General features: G+C 47.2%; 1 protein-coding gene across 1 annotated transcript; it reads right to left on the bottom strand.

Moving 5' to 3' along the window:
• Positions 1–63: 63 nt before the first annotated feature.
• Positions 64–7,757, bottom strand: LOC131397242 (sialic acid-binding Ig-like lectin 5). Its single transcript, XM_058530009.1, has 9 exons — positions 7,657–7,757; positions 7,208–7,579; positions 6,761–7,039; positions 6,509–6,556; positions 5,747–6,001; positions 5,379–5,663; positions 4,520–4,613; positions 4,092–4,173; positions 64–1,683 (listed from the first exon to the last, which is right to left on the bottom strand). Exons 1-9 carry the CDS (start codon positions 7,697–7,699, stop codon positions 1,510–1,512), a joined length of 1,632 nt encoding a protein of 543 aa, XP_058385992.1. The 5' UTR covers positions 7,700–7,757; the 3' UTR covers positions 64–1,509.
• Positions 7,758–17,637: the final 9,880 nt, after the last annotated feature.

Raw genomic sequence — 17,637 nt, 5'->3', positions numbered from 1 at the left:
GGTGTTTTGGTGCTCAGGACACAAGGAATGAGGACCACCAGGCTGGGAATCATTGTCCACTGGGATTTGTTGGGAGAAGAGACTTGCTCCCTGATGTGGAGGACATGTTTCTCCTGCATAGCTGGTGGCTGTGCAAGAGGTGGTAGGTATCTTGGGACAGAGGGACAGGAACTGGAGGGGTCTCCTTCAATGGCTTTATTGTCAGTTCCAAAATTTCTTAGGATATTCTAGTTGTTTGCTTTTCTCTGCATAGTTTAGAATTAGCTCATCAATTTCTACAAAGCTCTCACTGAGAATATGAGATTGTATTGAACTTATTGATCAATTGGAAAAACTGACATCCCAACAATATTGAGTCTTCCAATCCATGAACACGGTATATATCGCCATTTATTTAGATCTTCTTTCATTACTTAATGCAATACTATGTAATTCTTTCAATGTCCAGAGCTTGCATATATTCCATTCAATTTTTTTCATGTTACGGTAAATTGCATCTTTAAAAAAATGTTTAATTTCTAATTGTCCTTGGCCAATATATAGCATTGAAAAATAATTTTTTCATTTGAACTAATATCTTAACATCTTGCTAAACTCTTTTATTGGTTTTAGCAGCTTCTTTGTGAATAACTATATTTTCCATGGGCGTAATTGTGTTATCTGTGAATATAGACTCTTTTACTTCTTACCTTATGACCTGGAGAGCTCTTATTTCTATCTTGCATTTATTGCTCTGGGAAGGATCTACAATATATTGTTGAACAGAAGTGGTTAAAGCAGCCATCCTTGCCTCATTTCCAGTCCTAGAGAAGAAAGTTCTGTGGCCTATGGGACTGGCCCCTCCAAGCCTTAGGAGAAATTGTGAGCAGAAACTTTCACTAAAATAGCCAACAAAAGTCTTGACAGAAGACTGTGTTCAGAGTTCACAAATAATTTTGCACCAAGATTTTGTTAACTGTTTTATATGTATGTTTTCAAGGCTCATTCACAACAATCTGATTAGAAGGATGACTCCCTTGTTTTGCAGAACAGTAAAGTGAACCACAGAGAGATAATGGGACTCAGTCAATAAGTGGTATAGATGGATTTGAACTCAGTTCTTTTGGACACAAGTCCTGTGGTCTTCCACATATACTAGGGGAGTCATTCCATTGCCAGGAAGGCCATTAATTTTAAAACAATTAGAGGCTGAGTGTTATGGGCTGATAAATCATAAAATTAATAAGTCGAGGTCCTATCCCACAAGACCTCAGAATGTGACTGTATTTGGAGACAGTGTCTTTAAAGAAGTATATCAGTGAAAATGAGGTCATTAGGGTGGGCCCTAATCCAATACATCTGGTATCTTTATAAGAAGAGGAAACATTTATAAGAAGAGGGAAGACCATGTGAGGACACAGAGAGGAGACAGCTGTCTGCAAGCCCAGGAGAGAGGCCTCCGAAGGAACCAACTCTGCTGACTTGTTGATCTCAGACTTCCAGCCTCCAGAACTGTGAGATAAAAATCCCTCACTTGTGTGTCTTGATCTCTGTGTACTCGGTGTTGGTGCCTTTTTCTTCCTGAGGCTTGGGAAATTGGAGGAGAGAATAGTGGGGCTCCTGTTCCTCTCTTGAGACGGGGCTCGCCCCTGCAGGGGCTGGGTGGTCTGAAGGGGAGTCTGTCCAGACCTGGTGCTGATGCGCCTGAGTGGAAGGAAGAGAAGGATTCAGAGCTGGGTAATAGGGTCAGGGAGAAAGTAGCCAGGACCAGAATGGGATTGGGACCGATGGAACTTTGATCATTTTGCCCTTCATTTATTCAAAAATAGTTAATAATTAGCACTGTCCAATCCTCAGTGAGTATTTATATTAATCATGTTATATTCTAAAAACAAATGCTGGGAGAGGATGTGATTATCATTTTCATCTTACAAACGGTAAAACTGAGGCTAAGAGAGATTGCATGCATTGCCCTGAAGACACATGTCTCTATACATGCACCACTGAGCCAGGACTCAAATCCAGCTCTTTCTCACTATGCCGCCATCCTCTGTAGGGGCCGTGCGCCAGGTGCTGTGTGTGGAGTGATGAAGAAAGCAGACCCAGCCCCTGACACCAAGCAGCTGATGATTTTCTAGGAGAGGCAGGTACTAAACAAATAGAAAACAAGTACATTTCAAGTTTTAGATTTGGGATAGGAGATATTTTGAAATACAAAGCAGGGGTTGGGGGGGCATAGCCAGTTTCCAGACAGGTCCTAGAAGACAGAGCAGAGAGAACGGCTTGCATGAAAGATGGCACCAGACAACTCGCCCATATCTGCTTCCTGCTCACAACACCCTCATGCTACAGATGCATGAAACAGACACCATCAAACAGCAGCTCAGAGAGGCAAAGACAAGCAGTCCTCAGATCAGGAGGAAAGGGCTTCGCTATTGCAGAGCGAATAGAAGAGAAGGAGAAGGCTGCCCAGAGTGGGCAAAAGAAAGATGAAATTCAATGACAGATCAGCTGTGCTAATATACTGCAGCCAAAACATGGGAAAGAAAGAAACATGTCTGTGAATAATCATACAGTATTTGAGTATGGATGAACCTCACCCATCAAAGACACAGACAGAGATTTTAATAGAAAATGTTTTCCAGCAATATGATTATTCAATGTTTTATTCCAGAAACATTTATTGAGTACCTGCTGTGAGTTATGAGTCAGGCATTCCTCTAGGCCCTGGGAATGCAACAGGGAATAAAACAACAACAACAAACCGCCCTTGGAACTTACTAGCTGTAGGACGCAAGGATTCTGATTGATAATAATGAGTCCTGTGCTCAGTGTGTGCCAGATGCTGTTTTAAGTACTCCTCACAACTACTCTGTGACACAGGGTCTCCTCATAGTCCCATATGTCACAGAAAATAAACAGAGGTCAGAGAGGGAACACCATTTGTCCAGGGTCACATAGCTTATCAGTAGGGAAAGGGGATTTGAATGCAAGTGGTCTGGCTCTGGAGCACAGGCTTTCAAACACTATGCTCTACTGCCTACAAGAGACATTCCTTAAAACAAAACATTTACTGAAAATTTGTAAGTAAAGTAATGGAAAAGATATGTCCTGATTCCGGTACCCACGATTCCTGATGGGGACTTAGCACACAGTGAGGATTCCATTCCCCAAGATCAACCAGGGGAAACAATATAGGGAATTAAGAAAATTGAAGTAAAAAAGTGACTTTCTGTCTCCTTGTTCTACCAGTTACTGAGAGAGGAGTTTTGAAATAATCAGCTGTGATTGTGGGTATGTCTACTTCTCTCTGCATCTCTGTCAGTTTTTGTTCATTTGTTTTGATGAATGATGCTCTGTTATTGAGGGCATACGTGTTCAGGATTTTTATATCCTTTAATGACGTGATAGAAGCCAGATATATAGAGTAAATATTGCAGGTTCCATTTATATGAATTTCTGGAACAGAGAAAACTAATCTGTCATGATAGAAATCAGTGATCACTGGAAATCAGGGGTTGACTGGGAAGGGGAACAAGGGCATTTTGGGGAGTGAGGGAAATACTCCATGTCTGGATTGGGGACCTGGTTACAGGGTGTATGCACTTGTCAAAACTCATTTAACCATATACTTAAAATGGGTGCATTTTATTCTGTGTAAAGTATACCTCAATAAGTTCAGTGTTGATATTAAATAAACATGGTGGTAGATTGGAAAATGTAAATGGAGTGATGAATTGTGACTTTGGGATACCCTGGCTCTCTACCCTAGAGCTCATGTCCACCACTCTCCTTGTGCCCAGTGGGTCTGACACAGACTCGGTTTGGGCCATTACTCTTCCTCGGTGATCAACACCAGAAGAAAAGGCTAATATTCCAGGGGAATATGATCATCTGACAGATGAAGCATGAATACCTCCAACAAACTAACGGGACTACACACTTATCCCACCAGAAGGAGACACATCAGAGTAGTTGAGTCAATAATTTAAAATGACCACGTGTGGAACTCTGGGGAGTGTTGCATGTAAACAAGGATGTTCCTACGGGCCCTTCCCGAGGCAGCATCCACCAGGGATAATGTTGAATGGAGCACACGTCCCCTCACTCACCCCGGAGCCTGAGCCCTCGACTGGGTTCACGTTGTCCATGCTCTGCACTGGCTGGGCTGCCTTCTTCCTGCAGGTCTTCACTCTAAGGGAACAGCCCAGGGCATTTCAGCCTGGTTATTTGGGGCAAGGAGTATGCAGACCACCCCCTACTCCCTGTGAAGAGCATGGAAGTGCTGAATGAGGTATGCAGAAATGGGGCCCCTCTCCTGGTGCTCCCCCTACCCCAAGAGCTGGATCAGGGGCTGGGAAGAGACCCAATACTTAGCCCTGTTGGTTATAGGCTGATTCACACCACCACTCAGCCTCTCTTTCCTGGTTCCTGACTTTCCAACCAGTCCAGTTCCTCCAGCTCAGGATTTCTGAGATTCTGAGACCTTATGCCCTTCCCATCCCTAGTCTCTCCCTCTGTCCCTGGAGCCCACTCTCACCTGAAGAGGAGACAGAGGCAGAGAGAAAGCAGGGCCATGATGCCAGCTCCCCCGACTGCTCCCAGGACCCACCTTGCCCTGGGTTCTGATTTACCTGTAGATAATTTGAGTTTTGAGTGAACTCCAACCCCAATACATGGCATCCTCCCAACTGGCCACGTCTCTCCCTTTATTCCCTTAGTGTACCCACTCCCCAAACAGGACTCAGTCACTCTGCATTCCATTGCCCTGTAGACCCTGGACCCGCCCCTTCTCCTGGCCACAGGACTGAGGATCTTACACCCCCAGCCACTCTGGTCCGGGCCTTGGGGTGTCTCTCCTCCAAGCTCCATCTCTCTGGGGCTGTTATGGGTTAAATTGTTTCCCCCACCAAAATTCATATGTTGAAATCCATACACACCCTGCCATATTCCCTGCTCCGTACTTCAGAATGTGACCTTATTTGGAGACACGGTCTTTAAAGCAGTAATGGTTAAAATGAGGACATTAGGTTGGGCACTGATCCAATATAACTGATCTCCTCATTAAAGGGGGAAAATTCGCACAATGAGAGGGAGAACGCCATGTGAAGATGAAGGCAGAGATTGGAGAGATGCTTCTACAAGCCAAGACACGACAAAGATTGCCAGAAAACCACGAGAAGCTGGGGGAGAGACCTAGAACTGATTCTCACAGTCTCAGAGGGAACCAGCCCTGCTGACACCTTGACCTCAGGCTTATGGCCTCTAGAACTGTGAGACAATGAATTTCCATTGTTTAACCCCCCGATTGAGGTACTTTGTTTCGGCAGCCCTAGGAAACTAAAAGAAGCATCCAGGCCCATCTTTCCCCAGGCATCACCCCTCGGCTGACCACTGACCTTGCAGCAGCACGACAGTGGCACTCTGGGCCCCATAGACATTCGAGGCTTCACAACTGATTGGGAGGCCAGAGGTGAGCCCCTCGCTGAGGCTCAGGGAGCTGTTGGCCCAGGGACCCTCGGAGCTGGAGGTGACCGTGAAGGAGGCGTTGCTGCTGTTCCCCTCCAGCAGACCCGCCCCCAGCCACCAGAGCAGGGAGGGGGCTGGCTGGGCTCGGGATGAGCAACCACAGCGCAGACTCTGGTCATCCCAGGAGCAGGAGGGTCTGAGCAGCTGTGGGGGGTCTGTGGGGAGGAGGGAGAAGGTCAGTGGTGTCTATGCCCTCCCCAGGAACCAGATGTCCTGCCCCGGGGGTCTCCACACTCACAGACCATGGAGAGGCTCACAGAGACATTTTGGGAGCCCAGCGGGTGCCGAGCGAGGCAGGTGAAGTCTCCCCCTGTAGTCCCTACGCGAGGCAGCTCCAGGATGGCAGTGGTGGAGATGGGGGTGCCGTTCAAGGCTGAGGACCCCCAGAACCAGCTAAGCTCTGCAGGTGGGTTGCTGTCAGCAACACAGAGCAGCCTCATAGCCTGGCCCTCCAGGACAGGGAGGGGCGAGGCGTCTTGCAAGATCTTGAGAGCTTTGGAGAGAGAGATGCCAAAAAAGAGGCAAAGACAGAGAGAGATGGGGTGGGTGAAGCAGGCATCTCTCTCTACACTAACTCTGAAGAGGGGACTGGGAGAGTCAGGCCTCAGGCTTTCAGAAGAGGCCCAGAGGATTTCCCTGAGCTGCTCAGAGTGTTGGGCAGATGGAAGACAGAGGGCTCAGGACAGGGATGTAGTGAACAAATGCAGTTAATGGACCAATGAGGGGCTATGGAAGCAGGAGGAGCTAACACGTCAGAGAGAAGGTGAAACAAGTGGGATGTGACAGCTTCCTTTGGATTTGGCCAGAGAAAGCTATGGGTGAGAAAAGATTAACTTCAGGGAGTTGGGATTTGTAGGGTATTTCCTCTGTGCTCTCCCCACATCAGACCTCAGTAGCTGGCTTCTCACTTATCTCTCACTTAGTCCCCGGACAATTGGAGCTCTAGATCTAGCTAGACCTGCATCCAGTACAGCTCTGGAGAGAAGAGGTTCTTTCTTACCTGTGCTGTTTCCTTGGGAGATGCTGATGGCCGTGTTCTGTGGAGCATCTGCGACAGAAAGATGTAGCAGCCTTAACACCCATGGTGACTGATGAGTGGGCACTGGGCCTTTCCCCCCAGGAGCCATGGAAACAGGTAAAGGAGGAACCCTCCCTGTTGGACTATCAGGACCCCTATATCCAGCTTGGTCCAGCTCTGCCCTGGACGCCCCCCCCCCCCCCAGTGACCCGAGTGTCCTGGCCCAACACTCACAGGTGATGTTGAGTTGGATGATCCTTTCCACAGTCACACCAGCTGCAGGGAACTTAACCTGACAGATCAGGCTGGAGCTGTGGTCCTGGGGCCGTGGAGTGAGGGTGAGCACAGAGGAGAGGTGGGTCCTGGGGCCCAGGGAGGTGAGGGCAGCTGATGTCCAGGAGAAGATGGGGGGCGTGCCCTGCTCACAGGCCCAGGGCACAGAGCAGGTCAGGTTCCTGGGGAGGCCAGATTCCAGGGGCCCCGAGATAAGGATTTCGGGCCTCTGGGTCAAAGCTAGTGAGGAGAGGGAGGATGTTGGGGCCCCTTGGCGTATCTTCAGCCTGCCCCAGGGTTTTTCCACCACCGTCCCCACCACACCCCACACCTAGGAAGAACAGAACTTTCATTTTTCTATTTCCAGTGCCTCACACTCTGGGGCCTTTACCTGGGCCCCTACCATACCTGTCACATGCAGAGAGAGCGTCTTATCTAGATACGAGTGTTTCCTCAAGGCATCCTCCATGTGAAAGAAGTAAGTCCCACTGTCCCTCATGTTGACGTCTCTGATGCTCAGGGAGCAGTTGTGGGCCTGGGGGTCTCCGAGGAGGAAGAACCGGCCCTGGGTGCTCTCCTGCAGCTTCTGTTCTCTTTTGTTTGTGGCCACCAGTGAATTACGGTTTCTATCCTCCCCTTTCCGGAACCAAAACACGTGGAGGGTTCCAAAGGCAGTCCAGGGAAAGGAAAATTTGCAGGGCACGAGGACACACAGGCCCTCCTGCACTGTCACGGACTCCGGTAGTTTCAGCTGGTACCTCTGATCCTGAGCCGTGGGCACTGGTGAGAGGGAGAAACTCAGCCTGGAGCTCTGGTGCCTCCCCAGAGTGGGGTCCCCTCTCCCCTTGACCACTCACCTCCCCACAGCACAGGCAGCAGCAGCAGCAGATGCAGCAACATTCTGTCCTCCTGCCCTGGGATGGTCCTCCTTCCAGGGTCCCTCTGAGAGAGAAGAGAAAACTGCAGCTGTGGGAGGGCAGAGGAAGCTGAGACAGGAAGCCTGTGGTAAGAAGAAAGGGCCACATGCCCAGAAGAGGAAACTTCAGACCACAGAGTCAGCTGTGACTGCCCCTTTGAGATCATCCGGGCCCATTTCTGCATGTGGCAGGTGAACCCTGAAGCTCAGACAGGCAAGGGGCTTGCCCAAGTAAGGCAGCAAGGAAGGACGAGAGCCCCCAAGTCCTGCCTCCTGGACTCATGCTCAGTTTTCTCTACTGGGGAAGCAGATCCCACCTGACCAGCTCCCGGAGTCAAGAGTGAAGGGATGGTGGCTTCCCATGAGGACAGCCAGGGAAAACCTTTCTATTTGCCTATGATCAGGCCTGAAAAATCACATATAGGTTTTTAACTATGGGCTGAACATCTCTGATCGTTCTATCCACAGACCTACTACCTCCTAGGAAGATCACCTGGCATGTAGGGCTGGTGTCATGACCTTGGGACCCTGAGGTATGGGTGAGGACTTACGAAAGGGGAGAGGGCTTGGGGCCCAGTAGGGAGAAAAGCATCCTCTTACACAAGCTGCTGACATAGTGCTGTTTAGAATCCAAGATGGTTGCACATCAGGTGAAAGGGGTGTAGATTTGGAGTATCTGGTACAAGCTGGAGAGGAGAAAAAGACTCAGACCCCAGAGCATCATCCTGGGGGCAACCTCCACATCAGCCTCCCACTCTCTCAGCCCCATGATCCTGATCAACCCCCCAAACCCCCACCTCCAGATAAGGAGCAGGTGATTCCTGTCTCTAGGGTTCTCTCCTGGGGACCCTTGGCTTCTTGTCACCTCCAGAAACAGTGTCATATATTGCAAGTCATATTTCACATAATATTTCTCTATCCTAAAGTCTTCCCACTTTCCCACATCTTGGAAAACCTGATGCTCAGAGAGCAGTGGTGGGCCCTTGGGCCCCAAGGAGGTTGAGTCAGCCCCAGATTCTCTCTTAGAGGTTTGATAGGGTCTGTGGCCTGAGGGGGATTATGGTGTCTGTTGGCCACCTCCAGGATCTGAAGGTGGGTCGACTGGGCTGAAGTCGGTCCAGAAAATCCATGGGTTGGATTCGAGAATGGGATAGGAGGCACAGGCAGCCCCTCCTTCACGGTCATTGACTGAAGGTTACAGACTGTATCTGCACCGTCTCCCAGGGTCCACTGCAGGAAACAGAGTCTCTGACTGCAGCCTCAGCCAGAAATCACTTCCTCAGACCTGTTGCCCTCACAGTTGTGGCTGCAGCAGCAGCTGCATCTCTGGGCTGCAGAGGATCATCTAGATTCCCTTCATACCATCTGTTCAGCCTCTCCCAGCTGGGAGGTGAGGATGTCTGTGGGGTGGTCAGTGAGCTGGGGGCTCTTTCTGATTCAAATGTGTGGTTTGTGCCCCCCAAGGTTCTCCCTTCAACCAAAATACCCCTCTCTCCTTCAGGCCACTGCAGGGCAAGTGAAAGCTGAGCTGTTCTCTCCTGGGACACAGCAGGATGGACCCCTCTTTCTTCCTTTACCCTGAAATGCCACCTCTCCTGAGGAGCAACCCCCACTTCCCTCAAGAGAGATGTGGAGTTTTAGGATCTATTTTCCCCAGATAGGTTTCTTGGACCCTCCCTCATGGAGACAGAGGAGTGAGAGACCAAGACTCTCCTGGGACCGAATCCTCTCTGTGTGGAACCCTCTCCAGGGCTGGAGCTCCCCAGAGGCCTCAGGAAGCATTGAGTGAACTCTTGAATTCATCTGCATGGAGAGACCGTATGGACAGAGGCTTGGACTGAGACTGGAGCCCTTACTCCAGTGCCAGACTTGGGTGAGCTGTTTGAGTTCAGGGTGAGACAGAACTTGTGACTGGGTCCTTGTTCCTCCTCACATTTCCTGTGAGCCCTGCACATACATGTACAGAATGTCTCTGCCCATCTTCTCCACAGCTCCTCCAGCCTCCACAATTCTCCTCCATGAAGTGACTCCTAATTCTCCTCTCCTTACTTATCTCCCTCTTGTAGCCTCTAGGTCTCCCACTGACAGTGACCCATCTCAGATGTTGCAGAAATTTTTTTCCCAACCTCAGCAAGCCCCCTCATGTGCCTAAACACTTTGAATGTCTTCCATCACTTCCAAAGACAATGCTTCATTGTCTTTGGAACATTTCATTGTCACATTTCATTCCTTCATTTATCAGACAGACACTGAGGCATATTTTTAAAAAAAATCTTTCAAGATTTGGCAGAGAGCTACTCTTGTTCTCTGTCCTCCAAAGCTCCATTGGGGTACCAGCCAGAGACTAAGTGAGGGAAAGAGAGGAAGAGAGGAAGAGTGTGAAGGAGAGAGAGGGAGAGGGAGAGAGACTGACATATCAGCGTCATCAGGAAGAGAGGCCTTTCTTGTCTGTAAGATAAGATGTGGGAGAGGAGAAAACAGGAGCTTTCCCAAGGCAGGGAGGGATTTCTGAGAAGATTGGAGGCTCAGTCTCCCCTGAGAGGCAAGAAACCAAAGGCATGTGAGAAGCTCTTCTCTGTCAAAATATAAGGTCTTATTCCCTGGGGGTGGCAAGGAGTCTGAGAAGGGCCTGCCGAGATTGGGAGGCCCTTATCCTGTTCATGTTGAGTCCCCAAGCCTCTCCCAATTCTCCCATCAGGGTCAGCCCACAGAGGGAGGGGCGCTCTTTTCAGCCAAGACACAATCTGGTCCTTGGGGAGCAGACCTTGGATACCAGAAGGTAGGGATGGCATTGTCTGTGGTGCTGAAGCAGAATCGGGTCCTGAGTTTAGGAACAACTGGGCTGTGGGGAGAGGTCTGATTAGACAGGAACAGGACATGGGCCTCAGGTTAGGAAAACAGCTGAGTCAGAGGAAATGGCCCGCCTACTAGGGAGAAAATTGGGGAGGGGCTGACCCTCTGATTTGGGGCTGGGCTTTTCCTGTGCCCTTTCTCCCTCCTCCTTCTTTACTCTCCAGAATGTCCCATGGGCTCTATCAAGCTATTGAATCAAAGCCAGCAGCAGCCCAATTCTAGACTTATTATGTGAGAAAAATCAAGCCATATTTGTTAACGTTCCTGAAAGTCAACTCTTTTGTAACTTGGAGCAAAACGCATTTCTTTTTTTTTTTTAATTTTTATTTATTTATTTTTTCCCCCAAAGCCCCAGTAGATAGTTGTATGTCATAGTCGTACATCCTTCTAGTTTCTGTATGTGGGACGCGGCCTCAGCATGGCCGGAGATGTAGCGCATTGGTGCACACCCGGGATCTGAACCCAGGCCGCCAGCAGCGGAGCACGGGCCCTTAACCGCTAAGCCATGGGGCCAGCCAACAAAACGCATTTCTAATTGTTGCAATAAGTGGGGAGTTGAAATCATTCCTCCAATTCCATTTGAAGCCATCACCACATTTTCCAAAAGTGCCCCACTCATTTAAATCTCCCGATAGGACCAGAGAGCACCTGGTGTGTCTGACTTTTTTCACTTTTGCTAATTCAAAATTAGAGAAATAGTGTTATATCCTTTCTTTACTTTGTATTGATGTGATTATGAATAACCTTTCTCATCAAAGATTACATAGATAATCCTTTGTGAATTATCTATTCAAAGCGTTTACACACAGGGACCTTGGAGTTTTCCTTATCAACTTCTCTAAAGATATTAATCTCCTCCCTATTATTTCTCTTAGAGAATAATATATTTTGCCAACAAAAATTAATCGTCAATGTTAGCTCACGGCCAATCTTCCTCACCAAAAAAAAAAAAAAAGCATCACTAAATTTCAGTTTAGGTTTTATTGTTTTTGAACTTTGCATAAATGGCAGCATACAATATGCATTTTTTTCTGGCTACTTCCACTTGATATTAGTTTTTTAAAAAAATTTATTGTAGAGTATAACATGCAGAAGAAGACACAAATGGCTCAGTGTGCAGCTCAGTGATTTATCACAAAGCAAATAGTTCACGAAATAGAGTTTTGCCAGCTCCCAAAATGCCTCAACAGTCTATGTTCCCCTCATCAGAGCATTCGGTTCCTACCTCCTCACATCTCTGCCACACTCGCTGTTATCTGCCTTCTTGATTTTCTAGTCTGATGCGTGTGGAGTAGTATCTCGTTTCTCGTTGATTTCTTTCAACTACCAGTGAGTTTGAGCATCTCAACGGGGACTTGTTTTCCATCCATGTTTCCACATTTGTGAAATAAATATTCATGTCCTTTGATTATTTTAATCTTGGCTTGTTTTCCCTTTTCTTGTTGATTTTTAGAAGTTTTTGTACATTCTATTTGAAAATCTCTTGTGAGCTTAATAAAGGAAAAGATTTCTCCCATTCTGTCATTTCTTGATTAAATTTGTCTGGGTTGTCTTCTATTGAATGGAAAACTTCATGTTGATGCAATCAAATCTATCACACAAATTGGTCTTTTTATTTCTCTGGAAGATAAAACTGAGTATTTATTGAGCTTTAATAAAATTATTCTCTCATTTATGAATATTGAGCTCTGGGGGGAAGAAGCACTGTAAAGTGTCATTAAAAGATGAGTGTCAGAGCATCAAACTTCTGTTATCTTGTCAAAGTTTTGCTACAATTTTCCTGTGATATATATAAATATATATATATAACATGTATGTGTGTGTGTGTCACCATATAGGTGACATTAGCCAAATGGTTAGAAAGCAAAAACTAGTACAAACCCAACACAGATGAAATAATAAAATACTAACGACCACCCTCCAGCTGTACCCTAGAAGGTGTCTCTGATCACAACACTCTGTGTATCCTCCTAAAAGTATCCATGATTCTGGCTTTTACAGCAACCGTTTCCATCTTTTCTTCAGAAGCAGTAGCTGTGAGCTGGGGTAGAGGCAGTCCAGTAGTCCCTGGGATGGGAGAAGTTGCAGGGCATGGAGATGCACAGACCCTCCTGCATTGTCACAGATGCCTGCACTTGCACCTAGAATCTCCCATCCTGAGCCTGGGAGTCTGTGGGAAAAGGAGTGTCAGCCACAGGCCCTGCTCCACAGGGCCCCTCTCCCCTCAGTCTGCTCACCCGCACACAGCAGAGGCAGCAGCAGCTGCAGCATCTCTGAGATGAAGGGTTCTGGATGTCCATCCTATGTATGAAAGGAGAAGGGGAAAGCAAGGGGGTGGGGAGTCTGTGGGGAGACCCACGGGAAGATGGGGTAGAGCCCACAACCTCAACCATTCACAGAAGAGGAATGCAGGCCAGGGCTCGTCCCCCTCTACACAGAGAAGGTGGACACTCCACAGCCAACACCTCCTGAGATCTGCCCAGATGGGATCAGAGAAGGAGCAGACTCCTTGTCCTGACCCCCATCTTGGGGCTTCCCTCCAGCACTGGAGCCTGGACCAGGACCTCTGAGGACATCTGAGGTGCGAGACACTGTGAGTCTCTAAGGGCCTCCCATCTGAGGTGCATTTCTGAGCCCTGTTGTCTCCACCAGGGAGCTGGTCAGAGGAATCACTTCCTCCCCAAACATTCAGTACCATCAGGTTTTAGAGCTGCAGTCATTAGTGAGTTTTTGTGTCCTGGTAGCATGCTGAAATATGAGTATGGGATTTTTTTTGACATTTTGTCAAAATAACAACAACTTGAAAGTCAGTACCCATTAAACACAAATGTCCCATTTCCCTCCACCTCCCATCCCCCAGCAACCACCATACCATTTTCTGTCTCTACTAGTTTAGATGCTTCATATTAGTGGAATCATATAGTACTTACCTTTTTTGTGACTGGTTTATTTCACTTACCATAATGTCCTTAAGCTTCATCCATGTGGTAGCATGTGTCAGAATTCTTTTCTTTTTAAGGCTAAATAATATTCCATGGTAGGGGTACACCACACTGTATTTATTCATCCATCCTTTGAGGGACACTTGGGTTGCTTCCACATTTTGGCCATTGTGAACGATGTTGCTGTGAGGATGGGTGTGCAAATATCTGTTTGAGTCTCTGTTCTCAATTATTTTAGATAAATACCCAGAAGTGGAATTGTTGGATCATATGTAATTGTATTTTTAATTTTTTGAGGAATCCCCAATCTCTTATCATTCCCCTTTTTTTTTTTCCCCCTCATCTGCTTTCATCACTTTATACTGGCTCTACATAGTAACATCTCCAGTCTGGACCCATCTCCTGATCTCCAGGCATTCTTATCCAGCTGCAGAGTGGTTCCTGGACCCAATTCCAACATGTGTGTGGAGGCTTCCCCACACCAACAAGCAGATCTTGGATACCAGCAGGGTGTCCAAGAGTTCATCTCAATTCTGACACTATCTACCCAGAGGCTGAATCAGATTCCACAGGCATAGGGCTCAATCCCACAAGCCCATCCTCCACTTCAGATACCAGCTGCAAGTCCAGGTTTTTACCTGTACACCTGACCAAGCGTCTACAAACTAGGGGTTCCCAGGAACCCCTCCTCAGGTTTGATTAGTTTGCTAGAATGGCTCACAGAACTCTGGGAAGCACTTAGTTTTACCAGTTTATTAAAGGATATAATCAAGGATACAGATGAAGATCCAGAGGGAAGAGATGTGCAGGACAAGATATGAGGGAAGGGGTGCAGAGCCTCCACGCCCTCTCTGTGTGTGACACCCTCCCAGAACCTTCACGTGTTCACCAACCCGGAAGCTCTCTGAAAAAGACTGCTGAGCTATCCCTTTAGGTTTTTATTAAGTCATTGGCCATGGGCAATTGATTCAACCTCCAGCACTGCTACGCTCTGTGGAAATCAGTGGATGGGACTGAAAGTTGCCATCCTCTGATCACGTGGCTGGTCCTCCTGGGACCCAGCCTTCTACCATTGGGTGGTGTCCAAAAGTCGTATTTATTAATGTAAAGTAGAAATTCCATGTGGGAGCTGTGAGCTAGGAATTGTAGACAAAGATCACATATTCAAATGACCAAATATATATTTCTTATAAATAACAATATCACAGGAGGTAAGGAGCTTGCCCATGTAGGGCAGCAAAGAAGGATGAGAGCCCACAAGTCCTGCCCCCTGGGCCCGTGCACAATCATCCGTAGAGGAGAAACAGGTCTCACCTGGCCAGCTCCTGGAGAGTCAAGGCCTCAGGATCTTCCTGGAGGTCGCCTGCTAGACGTGGGTCTCAGGATGTTTCCAGACGCACACACAGGTTCTTTACCCGCCACACAAGAGGGGCCAAATAAAAACTGGTATACCAGTCTTATGGCAAGGAAAGAGTTTTTATTTCAGGTGACATCAGCCGGGAGACGAGAGCTCTCAAATTTGTCCCATATCCCTGATAGATGGGAGGCAAAGGTGTTTTAAATGTTGTGAGGAATGTGGCTGCTTGTAGGGAGAAGGAGTCTGTGGCCTTACTGGTCGGCGCTTTCCCACCAGCCTGTGTTTGGCTTTGTGAGGCTGCTGGCGGGGAGGAGGATGGCGAGATAAGGGAATCGCAGGTGGGTGTCCTTCAACCGTTTCCGTAGTGGATTCTGGTGCCAGGAAGCCTAGGAGTTGACGTCTGAGACGCTTTACCTTCTTGATATTCTCTGGATGTCAGTTTCCCTGTAACAAACCTCAAGAACTGGTAATTAGCCAAAACATCAGTGTGAGCCCAGCTTGAGGCCACCTGGGCTTTTAACAATTTCCAACTTCTATCTGCCTTGTGAAGTTCGGGGACACAAAAGTTTAAAAAACCAATATGTACATATGAATGTAACTTAGAGAAGCAGGGAAAGGGGATGAGTTCTTTTGGTTTTAACCCCATATCAGCTGGGTTTAATGTAGGGGAACTGATACCAGGGCCGGCATCAAGGATGGCCTATACGGGCTCCAGAGACAGAAAGGGTTCACATCAGGCAAGAGAAGTAACACACTTTCATTCAATTCGTTCATTCATTCATTCATTAAATCATTCACAAACTAATGTAAAAAAAAGACAGATTTGAAACAGTCTTGACCCTCCACTAGCTCCAGCAGTGGGGGGAAACAGACAAACTGGAGATTTATCCAAGGGCAACTGGGAGCCGTGGAAGGTTTTGAGCAGGGAAGGGGCAGAGTCTTATAGATGTCAAATAGAGGTCAAACTGATCCCCTTGAGGCCAGTGTAGGAAAGAGTTGGAAGGAAGAAACTGGAGGATAAGAGGCCAGAGAAGAAACTCTTGGGATTGTTTGGGAGGGAGACCCAAGTCTGCGCGGAGACAGCAGCCTTGGTGATGGAGGAAAGAAGGGATTTCAGACACTTCCAGCAAGTGAGATTTGAAGGGAGGTGTGGAGGGTGAGGGACGGAGGTGTCTGGAGTGACTGCCAGAGCCCTGACTCCAGGAATGAATGGGGGAGGCAGGTGCCTTCCCCTAGAGCAGGACAAACGTGCATGGCTGGGTAGAGGAAGGTGGGAGAGATGGCAGCAGAGCTGGCCTCAAGGGTGGACGTGTTCACTAAGGGGGATAGAGGGCCTGGTGGAGCTGTGGGAACACACACACATGCACACACACACACACCAAGGCATATAGTAATCAAATCATTTAAACCTAGGGAAAAAGAGAAAATATTCAGACCAGCCAAGAAAAAGACAGACTACAAATAAAGATGAAAATTACAGCAGAATTCTCATAAGAAACTATGCAAGTCAAAGAATTTGAAGAACTTAAAGGGGAAAAATGTTAACCTAGAGTTCCTTATTCAATAAACAGATCTTTCCAAAACTTATGTAAGTGAACATTTTTCCAGACCAACAACAGTTGATGGAATTCATCCCCAGTGTATGGTTGCTGTAAGAAATATACAAAAAGACCTTCAGGCAAGAGGAAAAAGATACCATAGAGACACTAGAATGTGCACAAAGGAATGAAGAGCCATTGAAATGGTTAATATGTGGATCAATATAAAAGATCTTATTTTTCTCATTAAAAAAGTAACTGGACTGGAGAGTCCAATTACCCAGGTTCTTGGTCGGTGTAAAAGAAGAATTTAGACACCGACACAATGGTAAGAGCAAGCAAGCAAAGATTTATTAGAGGAAAGGTCAGATACAATCCAAGTGAGGAGTGGGCAGTGCCCGAGAACGCATCTGCCCTGTGTCTTGGGTTAGTTTTATTTTTATTTGGGCTGTTTAGCAGGGAATTGTCATTATCTGGTTATCCACCAATCATGGTCAGTCCTCCACTAGACTTTGGGAGGGGGAGTTCTTGACCTTCTAGGTGAATCTCCGTAACTCTCATGGCAGTCATCCCCCGCGAAAGAGCGACTAATGCATATGGAATTCGTACATAAATTAGAGAAAGGTCGATGTCCTCTAGACGTGTATAGCAGAAGGCTCTGCATGTGTTGTTTTGCACCCATTGTTTTTATCGTCGCGGTTGATGGCGTCAGACTCTGGTGGTGGTGCCAGGGAGGTCTTAGTTCTCCCTTATCTGCATCTTGTAGGATGCCAGCAAGACGCTTCAATGATGCAGCAGGGTCTCCAGCCATGATCCGCTGCTCATGTCTGGATGCCAGTAAGATGCTCCGTTGATGCAGCAAGGTCTCCAACTATGATCCCCTCTCATGTCTACCTAGCTACCTATCTCAAAAACATCTCTTTAAAATAAACTGTTTTAAAATATATATATATATATATGTACATATTATAGGATTTATAACAACATATTACAGAGTTGAATTATGGTCTTCTCCAAACCACATTAAAGTAAGCATGCAGAAGCAACATATTACATGAAGCATAATTCAAATGAATAATAAAAAACATCTATCTCCTCACATGCCCTCCAAATATCTGTGTAGAACCATCAGAAAGAGTCCTGGACACCAGAGGCGAAGGGTTGTTTCTGGACAAGAGGCAGGGCCACCTCATGCAGCACCTCTTTGCATCACAGAGCTGTGCTGGGGAGGC

Source organism: Diceros bicornis, chromosome 34 (assembly GCF_020826845.1).
Source record: "Diceros bicornis minor isolate mBicDic1 chromosome 34, mDicBic1.mat.cur, whole genome shotgun sequence".
Taxonomy (NCBI): Eukaryota; Metazoa; Chordata; class Mammalia; order Perissodactyla; family Rhinocerotidae; genus Diceros; species Diceros bicornis.
Note: the sequence above shows the minus strand (reverse complement) of the source record. Positions and strands in the feature narration are given on the sequence as shown.